Source organism: Ovis aries, chromosome 11 (genome assembly GCF_016772045.2).
Source record: "Ovis aries strain OAR_USU_Benz2616 breed Rambouillet chromosome 11, ARS-UI_Ramb_v3.0, whole genome shotgun sequence".
Lineage (NCBI taxonomy): Eukaryota > Metazoa > Chordata > Mammalia > Artiodactyla > Bovidae > Ovis > Ovis aries.
In genome coordinates, this window is record NC_056064.1 from 50,432,243 (window position 1) to 50,450,031 (window position 17,789).

Here is a 17,789-nt window from a genome sequence, read left to right on the forward strand (position 1 = left end):
CCCCCAAGAGTTGGGGTCCGGGGTCTAAAGCTTTAAAGAAGAGGATGTGGAAAGGCAGAGACACGGAAGGACAGGGAAGTTCTGGGGAAGGCTCTTCACTACTGCTAGTAGTGTTGAATAAAGCAAACAGGAACTCGTTTTGGTCAAAGTGCAGGCTAAATCTCATTACAGCAATGCCAGTGAGTGCAGCATGCAAGCTCCCCCCTCACACTGGAATTCCACTGGCAGTCGTAACTGCCATTCCCGCAGCGCTGAGCACTTTCACGCATGGGCTCCCGTAATCCCACAACAGCCCTCTGATGGAGGTACGGTCGTTGCCCCGCTTTAAAGAAGAGGAAACGGAGGCACACAGAGAGGTCATGGAGCTTGCCCAGGATCTCCTGCCAGGAAATGGCTCAGAGCCAGGTCCGTGTGAAGCAGAACTCTATGCAATCCTGCCATCCGGCTGGAAGCAGCATTTCCCTGCCTGGGACTTAGAATAACAGACTCTTAGACGGAGAAGGTTCCTGGGGCACGTTCTCCCCAATGCCTAGGGACACCTTCAAATGGGGGAATCTGTCTTTGAAGTGCCTGCCTCTGGCCAGTCCTATGGAGAGCCTGTATACTGACCTGACAAACCGCAGTGTGGCAAGTGTGGGTTTTTGAATGAACAGAGTTCACACTCAGCTCTTCTGCTAGCACTTCTGAGTCTCAGGTCCCCTCAGCAGGAAAACGGGTGCCCAGCTGCCCCATGGGTTCTTGTGGGGAGGCCCTCTGTCACAATCTGCCCTCTTCTCCATTGCGTGACTCCAGCCAAGGCTGACCTCTGGGGTACCTCAGCCTGATACCAGGCTTCGAGGTTGAAGTTACAGTTTCAGCCTCACAGAGAAGCTCTCAAGGGCCCTGTCTGGTCTCTCACTGTGTCTTCTGAGAGACCGCTGGAGCAGGCTGCTGTGTGTGTGTGTGCAGGGTGGGTGTGGTAACTGTTTACCCCACAGCTCATTACCCAGCCCAGGGACTGCTGAGGAGGACAGTGCTCGGGGCCAACAGGGCAGGAGGGGAAGGCAGGGGCAGGGGTCCCTGGTGTGGCCAGAGGCTCTGGCAACCTCTCTTCTCCTGCCTCAGAGGGGCTGCAGGTGCCTGCCTCCCTGGGGACACAGCTTCTCTACTGCCCCAAGTCAAGAGGGAGCTCAGGAAGCTGTGCCCCAGCTCTAGACCCCTGTTCCGAAAGGCAAGGTCTATTTCTTATCTTCGAAATGGCTTAATGACATCCGCGAAGCTGTGGCTGGGAGGGGAATGAGAGGTCTATCTACCAAAGCTGTCTATGGTGCTTTGTGTGTGTTGTGTGCAGGGCAAATAAATGCCCCTTTTTTCCTTTTGTCTGTCCACGCAGCCCGGAACAAGCCCCTAAGTAAGCAGCTTTCCCCCACACATACCCCATTTTGGATTCTGAGGACTCTCCTTCTGACCCCAGTGAGGAGCGCTGGGAAGGTGAGATAGAAGGGACAGATACACTTTATCGCCCGGAGGTCACTGAACAGAGACCAAGCCGGCAGCTCTTCCATCCTGGCCCACGCCCGGGTGCCGGCTGGGGCGGGGAGAGGTTCTTGGGGGTCCCTGGCACAGGATGCAAAGCCAGAGAACACGCGGGGAGGAACCAGGACGTCACCCCAAGGCCCACCGACCTCGGTAAGTGGCGGCGCCCCCTCTGCCCCCACTGCCTCCGAGGGCCGCCCAGAATCTGTCCACCCAGGCGCGGGACAAGGCGACTCCCCCGTGGCGCCGTGCTGCGGCGCCCAGTCCCTCCGGCAGGTCGCCGAGGGCGCCGGGGCCTCGCGCCACACCTGTCCGCTCCTCCGGGAGGCCCCGGCGCCTCTGCTGCCGGCCCCTCGGCGCGGAGCCCTGTGTCCGCCGTCGCTTTGATCCCGGGGGCCCCGCTGGATAAAAGTCCCGGGCGGCTCCGCGCCAGCGCCAGAGGGGAGGCAGCCGAGCCGGGCGTACAGCGGGCTGGCGCTGGGCGAGCGACGCCAAGGAGCCGGGGCCGCGGGGCCGCCCGCGCGGGCCGCGGTGAGCGCGGGACTCCGAGCCGGTTCGGGGTGGGGAGTGCCGACCGGGGTGCCAGTCGCCCGCCGCTGCTCTGGGCCTGGGCGGCGGGAGCGAAGGGCCTCCGGCGGCTCAGGTGAGCGCTCCCCTTGCGCCCCCAGCCCGTCGGGCCGACCCGCCGCGTGGCCAACCGAGCTACCCCCGCGCGGAAAAACCCCGCTCTTTCCCCGCTGGCCCCCGCCCGCCGCCCCTTCCAGCCGCCCGGGGGCGGGGGCGGCGGCGCCGGGCTGGCCGCGGTGAATGAGCCGCCGGGGCCGCCGGGCCGCGCTGCCCCCCACGGAGCCGGGCCGGGAGCGCCTCCGGCGGCCGCGGCGGGGTAGTCCAGGCCCCTCCGTCAGGCTTGCGGTTTGGGAAGAAAAGGCGATGCCTCCGCCAAGAAAAGAGCGAGCGCGGCCCCCTCCCCCTCCGCCGAGCCGGGGCGGCGGCGGCGGCGGCACATCTAACGCGCGGGCACCCGGGCCGCCGCGGCCCCCGCAAACTACGCCCAGGCTCGGCCCCCGCCGCTCATTGGCGCGGGCCAGAGCCAGCGCACCCAGACCCTGCGCTGCCCTCGGCCGGCCGCGCGCGGAGTCCCAGCTGCCCAGGCCGACGGCGCCCGGCCCCGAGAGCCTCGACGCCAAGCCGCCCGCGCCTCCTTGGCCGGGCCCAACGCGGGGAGCGGGGCGAGCGAGCAGGCGCGCCGCGGCCCGGGCGCCCCCGGCCTGGCGCCCTCGCCGCCGCGCCGCCTCAACGCCGCCTGCTCTCCGCAGGTGGCCGCGGGCCCGAGCGGTGCGGCCATGGGCCGAGGGGTGCGCGTGCTTCTGCTGCTGGGCCTTCTGCACTGGGCCGGGGGCGGCGAGGGCAGGAAGACCTGGCGGCGCCGCGGCCAGCAGCCACCCCCGCCGCCGCCCCCGCCGCGGGCCGAGGCGGCCCCGGCAGCCGGGCAGCCGGTGGAGAGCTTCCCTCTGGACTTCACGGCCGTGGAGGGCAACATGGACAGCTTCATGGCACAGGTCAAGAGCCTGGCGCAGTCCCTGTACCCCTGCTCGGCGCAGCAGCTCAACGAAGACCTGCGCCTGCACCTCCTGCTCAACACGTCGGTGACCTGCAACGACGGCAGCCCGGCCGGGTAAGGCCTGCACCCGCCCGCCGCGACCAGCGCGCCCCCGTCGGTGGTCCCGGGACCGCGGGCTGCCTGGTCGCCAGCGGGTGCGCACCACCCGCCTCCCTGTCCCCGCTCAGACGCACGGAGCCTGCATTGGACCGTCCCTGCTGGCCGCAGCGGTGGTCGCCCACAGGGGAAAGGGCTCCCGTCGGGCCTCGGAGGCGCTGGCTCCGGGTAGGGCCCTGCTAGGCAACTAGCTGCGCGGGGGTTGGGGCAGCGTTGGTCCTGGGCCAGCCCCGGGCACTGACCCGTCGGCCACCGGTACCCAGTCCCTGTGCTCGCGTTCTTCGTTCCCTGGGCGGGGAGATGGCAGTCCTCGAGTGGCCCTGACTCCAGCAAGAGGAGGTGACACAGGGGGGCGGAGAGACGCCTGGCGTCCGTACCTCCACCCCCATCCCAGCTCAACTCGCCCCGTCTGCTCCGTGTTGCTGCTGGGACTGCCAGAGATCCAGCCAGCCGGAGGAATAGGCAGGGGGCGCAGGTGGGACAGAAGGACCTGGGTGCCGCATTCACCCCCTCTCCAGCCCCTAGCAGATAATGGAAGGATGCGAGGCTGAGGGTTGGGGAGGGGTTAGGGGTGCCCATGCCCTCAGTGACTGCACAGCCTGAGGAATACGACGTTAGGTCCGGCCTTGGTAGGAAGGATGCGACCCCGCTCCGATGGCGCCCTCGCCCCTCCACGCCCGCCTGTACGACCCCGGTGCTCCTGCCCCACGCACCCTCGAGAGTGCTTTTCACTCTCCAAGCCCCACTGCGCATCCCAGGAGGATCTTGAGCCCTGGCGAAGACCCCACCCCGCCTGGCCACCGGCGCCGAGGTTACAGCGGGTCCCGCGCGGGGCGGGCCGTGGGGATTTTCCACGGACCACACAGCCCCTCGCCGCCCTTCCCCGCCTCGCGAGCGCCACCTCCCGGGACTGACCGCCGCTCGCCCGGCCGGGCGCGCTCTGCGGGGGCCTGTCCGCTGGCGCCCCCGTGCGGCCGGCGCTTGCCCGGCGACAGGTGGAATGACCCCTATCTCCCGGGAGCTGGACCCTACAGCCCCCGCTCGCCCCCCGCCCCATGACCACGCACTCCACCCACTTCCCTTGCAGCTACTACCTGAAGGAATCCAAGGGCAGCCGGCGATGGCTACTCTTTCTGGAAGGTGAGTGTCAGGTGCGGATGCAGCGGGGTAGGAGGAGGGTCTCCTCGGCACTAGATCCTGAGGTTGGGGGCTGTGCCCGCAGGAGGCTGGTACTGCTTCAACCGGGAGAACTGCGACTCCCGATATGACACCATGCGGCGCCTCATGAGCTCCAAGGACTGGCCCCGCACTCGCACAGGTCAGCGTGCCAGGGTTTGCCCAGGAATCCCCAGGAGGCGAGGGGAAGGGAAAGGGGCTCATAATTGGAAGTCCTGGAAGAAGCCTTTTCTCCTTCATTCCCTAGAGCCCCAGAGAGGCCCCACCCCATCTATCCCCCACCCCACCAAGGTTAGGGAACATTCACTCTAACATTTCATTCTTATTCCACAGGCAGCTTCCCAGGGCTCACCCTGGCTACACAGTACAGAGCTGGTCCCTGGTCAAAGTAGCTGGTGGAAGGGGGGAGGTTGAGGGTCATGTCCAAAAGTCACAGCCCGGCTGGGCATCCTGGTCATGGAGACTCCTTGGAGTAGCTAAACCCATCCATTCCCTACTTCCCCCACAACCTTAGTTCAGGTGGGTGTCACCACCCACCTCCTTGCTGGAGCTTGATAGGATCCTTCCACGTCCGCTTACCTTCCTGTAGTCTTCACCCCTGCCTGCATGCCCTGCTCCCACCAGAAAGACCCACTGCCTCTGTCCTTCCCGGCCACAGGCACAGGGATCCTGTCCTCCCAGCCAGAGGAGAACCCCCACTGGTGGAATGCCAACATGGTGTAAGAGGGAGCCAGAAGGTCCTTCCTGGCGGGGGGGAGTCCTGTCTTGGGGGTCCTTTCTGGAGGCTTCTTCCTAAGAGGTTCTTAGGGGAAGTCTATCCTGGGGGAGCCTGTCCTTAAGGGGGTCCGGTCCTGGGAGAGGTCCTTCCTAGGGAGGTCCTGTCCTCAGGAGTCCTTCCCGAGGAGGGTGATCCTTCCTGGGGTCCTCGGGCGACAGAGGAACACGGCAGGCTCACACCATCCGTGTGTCACAGCTTCATCCCCTACTGCTCCAGCGATGTGTGGAGTGGGGCTTCGTCCAAGTCTGAGAAGAGTGAGTCCCATGCTTCCCCCCTCCGCTCCCTTCCCCCCCGCCCCCACAGTGGCAGGGCAGGAAGGACAGCACTTCTGGGGAAATACAGACGTTCAGCCTTGTGTCTCCCTCTAACTCTTCAATAGTGTGTCCCAGGGTGCCTGCCCCCAGCACCCACTGCCTGGCTTGTCCATGGCTGGCCTGACCCTGGGGGAGGGGGTTCCTCACTTCTAGGTGTTCCCCGGGGAAGGGCCCCCAGCACAGTCTTGCGTACCTGACCCACCTTCCTCCAATCTACCCCTGCCCCTGTTCCCATCCCATGGAAGACCCTCCAGACACCCAGCTATACCTGACCTCCTTCCAACCTGGGGATGGGAGGACTGGCTGGCTGTCCAGGCCACCACTTGAAGCCAGCTCTCCTTCTCTGTGCAGACGAGTACGCCTTCATGGGCACCCTCATCATCCAGGAGGTTGTGCGAGAGCTCCTGGGCAAAGGGCTGAGTGGGGCCAAGGTGCTGCTGCTGGCAGGGAGCAGGTGGGCTGGGCAGGGGCTGGGGTGGGAGTGTGGATGGAAGGGAGAAGATGGGGCTGAGCCAGGGCAGACGCGTGGCCAGGAGGCTCAGCAACATGGGGCATCTCTGAGGTTTGGCTCCTGAATGCCATGTGGCTGGAAGCTGTCCTGCAGTCACTTCTGGCTCCGTGGTTTTTGGGTGTGAGGGAGGCTTTGGATCACAGTGACCTAGGCAGTTGACTAAGGGCTAGCTGTGGACCAATGCACCGCCAAGGGCTGGGGTCCCTCTAGGCAAGATCATACCCGCTGGTCATTGTATCCCAGCGGGCATGTAAGGGACTCAGGGGTCGTCTAAGGAATGGACAGAGGGGCCTGGACCACAGAGTTCACCTTCATTTTCAGATAAGGGAACCGAGTCAGAGTGAGAAGCAGGGGAGGGAAAGAAGGGTGGGAGGAAGTGAGATGACCCAACACTTAGCTCTGTGTCAGTGCCTGGAGCTCTGCCAGCCCTTCTCTGCCTCCAAGACCTGGAAGGGTCCAGGGGCCTTACACACAAACCCAGAACGTGGTGGCAGCTCAGAAGGCTCTTGGCTCCCTGTGCCCTGGGGAATGGGCTGAGGCTGGGCAGGCCTGGTGGGTGAGTGTCCTTCCTCAATCTGCCCGGCTTGACCTCCCACCTTCCCTGCAGTGCGGGGGGCACGGGGGTGCTGCTAAACGTGGACCGTGTGGCCGAGCAGCTGGAGGAGCTGGGCTATCCAGCCATCCAGGTGCGGGGCCTGGCTGACTCCGGCTGGTTCCTGGACAACAAGCAGTACCGCCGCACAGACTGCATCGACACCATCACCTGCGCGCCCACAGAGGCCATCCGCCGGGGCATCAGGTGCCCCAGGAGGGAGGGCCCATTCTGTGCAGAGGGCCTGGGATTGGGTGGCATCGGGGGGTGGAGGAGCTCATGGGGGCTGGGTGGGAGGTGGGTGAGCAGCCTAACCTGCCGTGTGTGGCCTAGGTACTGGAATGGGGTGGTCCCGGAGCGCTGTCGGCGCCAGTTCAAGGAGGGCGAGGAATGGAACTGCTTCTTTGGCTACAAAGTCTACCCAACTCTGCGCTGTGAGTGGGCATGCAGGGCGGCGGAGGGGGCGGGCGGCAGGGGGTGTGCAAGCCTTTCTGTGTCTGCTGGAAACCCAGCCTGGAGTCCAGTCCTCAGAGGCGAGGCTTGGAGACCACTGCCACACCCAAGAAGGGTTGACAAAGTCATCTGAGCCTGGCTGGGACTTTCTCGGTTTTAGCACTAGAAGTCCACTCGGTTCAAGGCAAACTAGGATGGTTGGTTACGCTGACCACACCCACAGTGAGGAACGTGCCTTGGAGTTGAATCCCAGTGCTGTCCCTGTGTGGGGCCTTGGCTGTCCCTCGCCAGCACCACACTCAAAGCGACATAATCGCCGTGTTTTGGTCAAAGCGGAGTCCTGGGAGCCAGGCCAAGGTGGGAGGAGGGAACGAGGCACCTCTTCCAGGCAGCATGCCAGGGGAGCTAGTCGCCAGCACTCTGCAGCCAGAGCCTGGCCGGTCTGTGAGCCTGCTGTGGAGCTGGCGGTGGCCTCCGCCCCTGGAGCCTGGGGCGGGGGGCAGGGCTCCGAGGCGAGGCCCAGCTGAGCCGTCCCCGCAGGCCCAGTCTTCGTGGTGCAGTGGCTGTTTGACGAGGCCCAGCTGACTGTGGACAATGTGCATCTCACGGGGCAGCCGGTGCAGGAGGGCCAGTGGCTGTATATCCAGAACCTGGGCCGTGAGCTGCGGAACACACTCAAGGATGTGCCGTGAGTGTGTGGGGACCCCACTTGGCCCCCCAGATCCATAGTAAACCACTTGACTTGAAAAGAGAGGCCGCAAAGATGGAAAACAGGAAGCAGCCCAGGGGTCCTTGAGGTGATATACTGCAGTCAATGTAGACAAAAGGGTACTACCCAGTGCTAGAGAGGGGTGAGCACCTGAGCTACCAAAAGAGGAGGAACTGTAAATGCATATTACCAAGTGAAAGAAGCCAGTCTGAAAAGGTCACATGTGTTATTCCAACTCCATGATGTTGAACCCAAGTCTTGTGCCTCTCCTTAATTGGCAGGCGAATTCTTTACCACTGTGCCACCTGGGAAGCGCCTGTGACATCCTGGAAAAGGCGAAACTATGGACACAGTAAAAAGATCAGTGGTGGCCAGGGGTTGGGAGAGAGAGGTATAAATAGGTGGAGAACAGTAGATATTTAGGGCTGAGGAACTGCTCTGTATGGTACCACAATGGTGGACACATGTCATTACAGTCTTAGTGTTAGTCGCTCAGTCATGTCCGACTCGGCGACATGTAGCCCGCCAGGCTCCTCTGTCCATGGAATTCTCCAGGCAAGAATACTGGAGTAGGTAGCTATTCCCCTCTCCAGGGGACCTTCACAACCCAGGGACTGAAGCCTGGTCTCCTTCATATAGACAGATTCTTATCATCTAAGCCACCAGCGAAGCCCACGTGTCATTATACATTTGTCCAGATTCATAGACAGTACAGCTCCAAAGATGAACCCTGATGTAAACTACAGACTCTGGATGGTGATAATGTATCATCTAGGTTCCTTGATTATAACAAACATAACAACTGGTGGGGGATATTCATGATGGGGGCAGCTGTGAATGTATAAGAGCAGGGGATGAAAAAGAATCTATGCCTTCCATTCAATTTCAATGTGAACCTAAAAATTCTATGAAAAACTAAAGTCTATTAAAAAAACAAATATTCACCTGTCCAGCAGAGCCCCCACTCTGAGCAGGATTTGGAGGCAGAAAGGGACAGGGGTTAGTAGGGCACCTGGGAGCTGGTGGGGATAAGGCCTGGGGGGAGCCACTGGCCAACCCAGCAAGTGGCAGGAGGGAAGTAGGAGCCAGGTAGGGGACAGCCTCCCAGGAGAGGAGCTGTGACCTGTGCGCTTTGGGGTGCAGAAGGAGCTGAGGTGGGATGTGGTTGCTCACAGGTTGCCTTCTCCCCAACAGGGCCAGCTTTGCCCCCGCCTGCCTCTCTCACGAGATCATCATCCGAAGGTCAGTGGCCCCTGGCCCCAGGACAGCTCGTATCCATGGCTCTCGATCCAGACATCTGCAACGCCCCCATCCCCGGCAGGCCTAGGCCTGCCCACCAGCCTCCCCAGCTCTGGCTTCTTCTGAGGGTTTTCAAAACCACTTGCACAACCAGCTGTGTGGCAAGAACTCAGTGGTGGCAATGCCGTCCCCTGCTTTGGCCACACCCGAGTGATCCCCAACCTGGGTTTCTGTCTGCAGCCACTGGACAGACGTCCAGGTGAAAGGGACCTCACTGCCCCGGGCGCTGCACTGCTGGGACCGAAGCCTCCACGACAGCCACAAGGCCAGCAAAGCCCCCCTGAAGGGCTGCCCCATCCACCTGGTGGACACCTGCCCCTGGCCCCACTGCAACCCCTCGTGCCCCACCATCCGGGACCAGTTCACGGGGCAGGAGATGAATGTGGCCCAGTTCCTGATGCACATGGGTTTTGACGTGCAGACGGTGGCGCAGCAGCAGGGCCTGGAGCCCAGTAAACTGCTGGGGATGCTGAGCAGCGGGAGCTAGGGCCCCTCGCCCCGGCCATCTCCCCTCCAGGCCCTCCCGCTCTCCTAGGACCGCAGGGCCCTGGCTGTCCCCGCCCTGGGTCTGGACGCCCTCCCTTGGCAACCTTCACTGTCTCTCTCCTACTGCCTCTGAGGGCCCCTAGCCAGAGATGGTGGACCTGCCATCAGCCTGGCTGTGGTCCTTGGCCCCCTCCCGCCCCTCCCTCCTGACACCCCCCCATCCCCATCCCCTCATTCCTAACCCCCCTCACTCCCTCCACCTCCAACCCATGGTAGGGAGCCAGAAGCACTGGATTCCTCAGCCTCCAGCCCAGAAGGCATCCTCCCCCAGCCCAGCCCTCCAGCCTCTTCTGCCCTTTTGTATTATTTTATAAAGTGACTTTTTTATTAATTTTTTAAAAAAAGAAAAATAACAAATATATAGTGAATGATATTGTTTTGTAACATATTTTTTTTAAATAATGAAGAAAAGATAACAAAAGAGCCTCACCCTGTAGACGTGTTTATTTGAGGGGGCACTTTGCCTGCTTCACACCCCGACCTGACCCGGACCCCCTACAAACCCAGGGCAGCAGGGAGAAGCTGAGAAGGACTCCGGGGCCTCCTGACCTCCAACCCCTGCTCCTTCTGTTCATCCTTTCCACACACAGCAGTAACGGGCCTATCTCAGACAAGCCCCCAGCATGGTTTTAAGCTCCCTTTCCTCTTTATTTTGATCTTGGGGTGACATTCCCGCCACACCCCCTCCATTTCTAAGGGCATGACTCGGCATTTGTACATCTACAATGTTGTGTCTCCAACAGCAACCTCCACTTTCAAAACTTTATCGCAAAACACTCCCTACCCAGCTAGCACGTTCTTTGAAGTTTGTATTGTATTTATTTTCACAACATCACACATGCACATGGTCCAGAATTTGAAAGAGGCAGAATTTTGGAGGGTGAAAATTCTCCCTCTAGGCCAGCCCTTGGCTCTGCTTCTGTGGTTAGTCCCAGAGGACACAGCCTCCCCATAAACATACACACACACACACACACACACACACACACACACACACAATCTTGTCCTTCCACATGTGACTGCACACCACACACTCATTGCCTGGTTTCTACCTCCCGCTGCAACTTGGGGCTGAAGAGAACATTCCCAGTCTTCAGTGAGCTCTGTGCTTTATACCCTCTTCAGGTACAAAGGGCCGCGTGACTAGTCTATGTCAGCGCCACTGCACACAGGCTCACAGGCTGGCATCTCCATGGAGGCACCTCGAGGTGGCATGTGCATCAAAGATAGTGAGCCCCTGTGGGTTTTGTGACATACTGATAAGCACCCCCTCGGAAGGTAGCCAGGTCATGACTCTCCAACAGACCTGGCTTCCTCAGCGTTCCCTGCACCAAGTGCCCCACACACAGGACACCCTGATTCCCCCAGGTGCCCAACAAGTAGGTCTTATTACAAGCCTCAATTTGCAGATTGGGATACTGAGGCCCTGGGACTTCCCTGGTGGTCCAGTGGTTAAGACTCTGCCTCCCAATGCAGGGGACATGGGTTCGATCACTAGTTGAGGAGTTAAGATCTCCCACATGCCTTGAGGCCAGTAAGCCCCCACCCCCCACCTCCAGCCACAACAAAGGATCCCACATGCTGAAACTAAGATCTGATACAGCCAAATATCTTAATAAATATTAAAAAAGAAACTGAGGCCCAAAGAGGCTCTGTGAAGGGATAGAGGAAAGACTTGATGCAGCCAAATATCTTAATAAATATTAAAAAAAGAAAGAAAGAAACAGGCCCAAAGAGGCTATGCGAAGGGATAGAGGAAAGACTTGACACAACCAAATATCTTAATACAAATTTTAAAAAAGAAACTGAGGCCTGAAGAGGCTATGTGAAGGGACAGAGGAAGGATTCATGCCTGGACCCTGCTCCTGGCTTCCGACCACCCAGCCTCTCTCAGGCAGCCTGCAGCTTCAATCTCAGAGTAGGGAGCATCACAGAGACCCCATCTTCTCAACGGCCCCCCAAGACTGGGAGTATGCCCTGATGTCTGACCAGCTCTGGACCCACCAAAGTTGGCTTCCCCAAGGGGAGCTTAAATGGCCCAGTTTCTTGTGGTTTCTTGTTCGGACAGCTTCCTTGGGAGGCCACAGAGTCTCACTGACCCATGGAGACAGTGAGGTCAGGGAGGGATGTGGCCAAAGGCTGGAGATGAAAGAAGGGGGACCCCGGGGTGCCTGCTGGCTTAGGGAACAGCCTCTTTGGAGGGGCATGAACAGGGTTCCCAGCATGACAGTGGGCTTCCAGTGGGAGAGGGGGCTCAGTTCAGTTTAGTTCAGTCGCTCAGTCGTGTCCGACTCTTTGCGACCCCGTGAATTGCAGCACACCAGGCCTCCCTGTGCATCACCAACTCCCAGAGTTCACTCAAACTCACGTCCATCGAGTCAGTGAGGGGCTGCTACTGCTACTGCTGCTAAGTCGCTTCAGTTGTGTCCGACTCTGTGCAACCCCATAGACGGCAGCCCACCAGGCTCCCCCGTCCCTGGGATTCTCCAGGCAAGAACACTGGAGTGGGTTGCCATTTCCTTCTCCAATGCATGAAAGTGAAAAGTGAAAGGGAAGTCGCTCAGTCGTGTCTGACTCTAGCGACCCCATGGACTGCAGCCTCCCAGGCCCCTCCATCCATGGGATTTTCCAGGCAAGAGTACTGGAGTGGGATGCCATTGCCTGATGGGGACTGGGAGGACCCAAAAGGGGCCTGGCCTTCACCTACTGGGGGAGACTTGCATGGAGGGAGGGGTCCATGCTTCGGTCAAAGCTGGGCCTCTGGGGGAGGGACCCCAGAGGCGCTGGCTGGAGCCCAGTTCTTTGTGCGGAGAAGGGCGGCAGGTGGTGACATCAGCACAGACAGGTGCCTTACTCTGTATGAGGTAGACTGAAAAGAGTAACAGGGTGGCTTTGTGTGTTTTGGGCGTGCCAGGCCCACTGAACACTATACTTGTGGGTTAGGCCCAATGGGATTTCACCAAATGAATAACTCCTTTCTCCCCATGTTCCTGATAAAGAAGGAAGGAGGCTTGGCTTACCTCCAGCGTCTGCGCCTTACTGCAAGTGGTGTTGGTCAGTCGCTCAGTCGTGTCTGACTCTTTGCGACCCCATGGACCACAGTGCACCAGCCTTCCCTGTCCTTCACCATCCCCCAGAGCTTGCTCAGACTCATGTCCATTGAGTCAGTGATGCCATCCAACCATCTCGTTCTCTTTTGTCCCCTTCTCCTGCCTTCAATCTCTCCCAGCATCAGGGTCTTTTCTAATGATTTGGCTCTTTGCATCAGGTGGCCAAAGTACTGTGGGTACCATTGGCAAAATGAGCCTGGGATCCATAAGGAGAGTGAGTGATGCCAAACATGTAGTGTTCAGTGCATGATCAACGTGATAGACAGAACTGTCTACCCTGACGTCCCAACTTCTTTTCTTTTTCTTTTCTTTTTTTTTGGCTGAGCCACATTGCAGGTAGGATCTCAGTTCCCCAACCAGGGATTAAACCCATGCCCTCTGGAGTGGAAGCGGCCAATTCTTTTTTTTTTTGTTTTTAATTTAATTTCTTTGGCTACTTTGAGTCTTTATTGCTTTGCCAGGGTTTCCTCTAGTTACAGTGAGCAGAGGCTACTCTTCACTGTGGCACTCAGACTTCTCATTGCAGTGGCTTCTCTTGTTGCAGAGCATGGGCTCTAGGGCCCGAAGACTTCAGCAGTACTGCGCTCAGTCTCTAGAGTGCATGCTCAGTAGTTGTGGCACATGGGCTTAGCTGCCCCGAGGCATATAGAATCTTTCCAGACCAGGGAACAAACTTTTGTCCCCTGAACTGGCAGGCAGATTCTTAACCACTGAACCACCAGAAAAGTCCAGATCTTGGTCTCTTACACCGTCTCCAGTAACAGGAACCAGGGCTTCTTCGAAAACCCCTGATTGTAAGGCTGGCGAGAAATGCGCAGGATGAAACCGGGATATCTTGCAGTGCCTGCAGTGAGGAGGTGCTGAAAACAAACCCCAACCCCCACTGATGGGGTATGTCAGGGGACACTTGAAAGGCTTTGAGCAACAGAATAAAAGAATGTAGTTTTGGATTATAACCCAAAGTATAAAATGAATATCCTCAAGTCGATCCTGATATAAGTAAATAATTGAAGAAAGCTAAGTGGGGGAGAAAAGACCAACCTCTTTGCAACATTCCAAATAATTTATGTCGATACTGTCCCCTCAAGGAGGGGGAGAATACACTCCCCTTAAGTGTGGGCCACAAGTGTGGGTCCCCTCCCCAGAGAGAACAGGATGGGAAGGGGGAGAAAGAAAGAGGAACTCCTCAGAGGTGACACCTGAAAGACACACCTCAGCCAAGTGATCAAGGGCAAAAGGTGAGGAGTCAGGTTAAGAGCACAGCCCTGATGGGACATGATGAGAAGGGCACTTCCCCTCTGTGGTCTTCCTCCCCAAACCCACAAGCCCAGAATAATAACGAGAAAAACATCAGACAGGCCAGCAGAGGGACAGTCTGTGCATCATTGTTCAGCCCTCCTCCAAACCATCAGGGTCATTCAAACCAAGAAAGTCTGAGAGACCCTCCTGGCCAAGAGCAGCTGAAGGAGGCGTGACAACTACTCGTCATGTGAGGTCACGACAGGTCCTGGAGCAGTCGGAGGGCATGAGGCTAAACCTGAGGAAGCCTGAATAAATGCTAATAATAATGTATTGATATGATATGCCAATGTCTCATTAATTGTAACAAATGTTCCGAAAGATGTTTCCAATAGAACACATTGGATGTGAGAAATATAGGAGCTCTTCCAGTCAATTTCTTCTGTGTGTCTACTGTTGTTCTAGAAAATAAAGTCTATTTTACAATTTTGTAAAAGCAAGTGTTTTTTTTGGCCACACTGTGTGGCACATGGGGTCTTAGTTCCCTGACCAGGGCTTGAACCCATGGCTCCCGCAGCAGAAGTGCAGTCTTAACCACTGGACCTCCAGGGAAGTTCTTTATTTATATTTTTTATTTATTTAAAAAAAATTTAAAGAAGCTTTTTTTTAATGTATACAAGAATGTAAACCTAACCATGTTTAGAACTGTAGCAAAATGTACTTCATTTATTTTTTAAAATTATTTTCTTTTCCTGGTTTAGGAAGTAGTAGCTATTTCATTTAAAACTGGGAAAATACTGAAAATCCAAAGAGCAGAAGCACCCGCTGCCCCACACCTCGGAGGTGATGGCAGGGCATTCTCAGGCGTTTACCCAGCCTTTCTATCTTCGGATGCAGATGTGCCACGGGTCCTTTAGTCTCCCGCACTGCCCCTGTGGTCTCCTGCCTCGTCACCCTGCTCTTCTACAAGGTGACCTCAAGGCAGCCTGAGTGTACCTCACACGGGTGTTCCTTAGTCTACTCACCACTCCCTACTGTTGAACTTTAGGTGATTTCCAGCCAAACTCACTTAAAATTTTGTTGGCATTTCCATAGTATGAGAAGCTGTCAATCCAGAATCACTGTGCTTCTGTAATTGTGACACATTAGCAAAAGCTCAAAAGCAGAAGACACTGTCGCCAAGCAGCCCAGTGGCCAACCAGCTGGGAGTCGGTGTCTAGACCCAGAAGCATGGCCCATGGCAGGGTCCAGGGATCCTCACCACGGGTCCAGCCACGAAGCGCTTCCCTTGACCACGGTGGGGCCCAGAGCTCCCCCGGGGCCTCATGGGTGGGCAGAACCCGACTGGCAAAGCAAAGAAAGATGACTTTGCTGTGATTTGTTCTCAGATTCTCAAGGCCTCTTTCAGAAAAGGAGCTGATACTTTTTTATATTGAAATATAGTTGATTTACGATGTTGTGTTAGTTTCTGCTGTATAGTTAAGTGATTCGGTTATACATATATGTATGTATTCCTTTTTTATTTACTTGTAATTTGAGGATAATTGCTTAAAATACTCTGTTGGGTTCTACTATATACCAACATGAATCAGCCATAGGTATATGTATGTCCCCTCCCTTCTGAACCTCCCTCCCACCTCACACCCCCTTCCCACCCTCTAGGTTATCACAGAGCACCAGATTTGAGCTCCCTGCATCATACCACAAATTTCCACTGGCTATCTAATTTTATATATGGTTATGTATACATTTGAAAGCTACTCTTTCAGTTTGTCCCACCTTTTCCTTTCCCCTTCCTTCATAATTCTGTCCTCTATGTCTGAGTTTCCATCGCTGCTCTACAGAAGGGTTCCTCAATACCACCTTTCCAGATTCCATATATATGCATTAATATGCGTTATCTGTCTTTCTCTTCCTGACGTACTTCACTCTGTATAATAGGCTCTAGGTTCATCCGTCTTATCAGAACTGAATCAAATGCATTCCTTTTTGTGACTGAGTGATATTGCACTCTGTATATGTACCACTGCTTCTTTATCCACTTCTCTTTCAATGGATATCTAGGTTGCTTCCATGTCATAGCTGTGATGAACACTGGGGTACGTGTCTTTTTCAGTTATCGTTTTCTGAAGGTATAGGCCCAGTAGCAGGATTGTTGGGTTATATGGTAGCTTTATTCCTAGTATTTTTAAGGAATCTCTATACCATTCTCTGCGGTGGCTATATCAATTTGCTTTCCACCAACAGTGCAAGAGGGTTCCCTTTTCTCCACACTCTCTCCAGCATTTATTGTTTGTAGATTTTTTGATGATGGCCATTCTGAATGGTGTGAGGTGATACCCCATCGTAGTTTTGATTTGCATTTCTCTAATAATGAACGAGGTTGACCATCTTTTCAAGTGTTTATTAGCCATCTGTATGTCTTCTCAGGAGAAATGTCTGTTTAGGTCTTTGGCCACTTAAAAAAGATTTTATTTATTTGTTAATTTTTGGCTGTGCTGAGTCTTCGTTTCTGCACGGCTTTGCTTTAGTTGCAGCAAGTGGGGGCTACTCTCTAGTTGCGCTGCACGGGCTTCTCATTGCTGTGGTTCCTCTTGTTGTGGAGTATGGGCTCTAGGGCATGTGGGCTCTAGAGCACAGGTTTAATAGTTGTGGCGCACAACCTTAATTGCTCTGCGGCATGTGGAATCTTCCCAGATCAGGGATCGAATCTGTCTCTTGCATTGGCAGGCAGATTCTTTACCACTGAGCCACCAGGGAAACCCCTTCTGCCCACTTTTGATTGGGTTGTTTGTTTTTCTGGTACAGAGCTGCATGAGCTGCTTGTATATTTTGGAGATTAATCCTTCCTCAGTTGTGTCATGTGATATTATTTCCTCCCATTCTGAGGGCTGTCTTTTCACCTTGTTTATAGTCTCCTTTGCTGCGCAAAAGCTTTCAAGTTTAATTAGGTCCCATTTGCTTATTTTTGTTTTTATTTCCATTGCTCTAGGAGGTGAGTGATAGAGGATCTTGCTGTGATTTATGTCATACAGAGTTCTGCCTATGTTTTCTTCTAAGAGTTTTATAGTTTCTGGTCTTTACTCCATTTTGAGTTTATTTTTGTGTATGGTGATAGGAAGTGTTCTAATTTCATTATTTTATGTATAACTGTCCAGTTTTCCCAGCACCACTTATTGACAAGACCGTCCTTTCTCCATTATATATTCTTGCCATCTTTGTCAAAGATAAGGTGCCATTAGGTGTGTGGGCTTTACCTCTGGGCTTTCTGTCTTGTTCCATTGGTCTTTATTTCTGTTTTTGTGCCAGTACCATACTGTCTTGATGACTGTATGTATGTATTCTTTTTCCATTATGGTTTATTACAGGACATTGAATATAGTCCCCTGTGCTATACAGTAGGACCTTGCTGTTCACCTGGGAAGCCCACACGTGGGCACAGCAGTCACTTAAGTGGGTCAGGAAAAGCTGGGCCCAGGAGAGGACTCAAGTCTGGACATAGCTCCCTAGCAGGCCCAAGCCAGATGGCTGATTGCAGTTCTAGGCATACCCATGCAAGCACAAGGTGGCTGCTGGAAGCTGGGCAGCTCAGGCCAAGCAGCTTTAGTTTCCTCACATGGAGAAGGAAAGTAAGGATGCCAAAGGTGGGCACCTTGCTTCCCAGAGAGTTCCAACATATGGTACTGACTCTGGCTTGACTAGCATCTGAGATTCCCTCACTGAGGTCTCCCCCTCCACACCCACACACTGACCCCCATCGCCAGGACAGCACCCACTGCCATGTTCAGGCCTGCAGGCCAGCTACACCAGCCACAGCTCTCACCTGGTCA

The 17,789-nt window shown here is 56.1% G+C and overlaps 1 protein-coding gene across 3 annotated transcripts; it reads left to right on the forward strand.

Annotated features, from left to right (window-relative positions):
- Positions 1-1,504: 1,504 nt before the first annotated feature.
- On the forward strand, positions 1,505-9,983 carry NOTUM (notum, palmitoleoyl-protein carboxylesterase). 3 transcript variants are annotated; one of them, XM_060394957.1, is made up of 13 exons: positions 1,505-1,668; positions 2,832-3,190; positions 4,320-4,372; positions 4,455-4,550; positions 5,067-5,127; positions 5,382-5,440; positions 5,852-5,954; positions 6,619-6,810; positions 6,937-7,037; positions 7,597-7,744; positions 8,047-8,156; positions 8,960-9,007; positions 9,245-9,983. In XM_060394957.1, the coding sequence occupies exons 2-13, from the start codon at positions 2,859-2,861 to the stop codon at positions 9,265-9,267; spliced, it is 1,326 nt and encodes a 441-aa protein (XP_060250940.1). In that variant the 5' UTR covers positions 1,505-1,668; positions 2,832-2,858; the 3' UTR covers positions 9,268-9,983. The 3 variants fall into 3 exon arrangements, with proteins under 3 accessions (XP_060250940.1, XP_027830087.1, XP_042112172.1); XM_027974286.3 differs by lacking the exon at positions 8,047-8,156; XM_042256238.2 differs by lacking the exon at positions 8,047-8,156 and having other exon boundaries at positions 4,458-4,550.
- Positions 9,984-17,789: the final 7,806 nt, after the last annotated feature.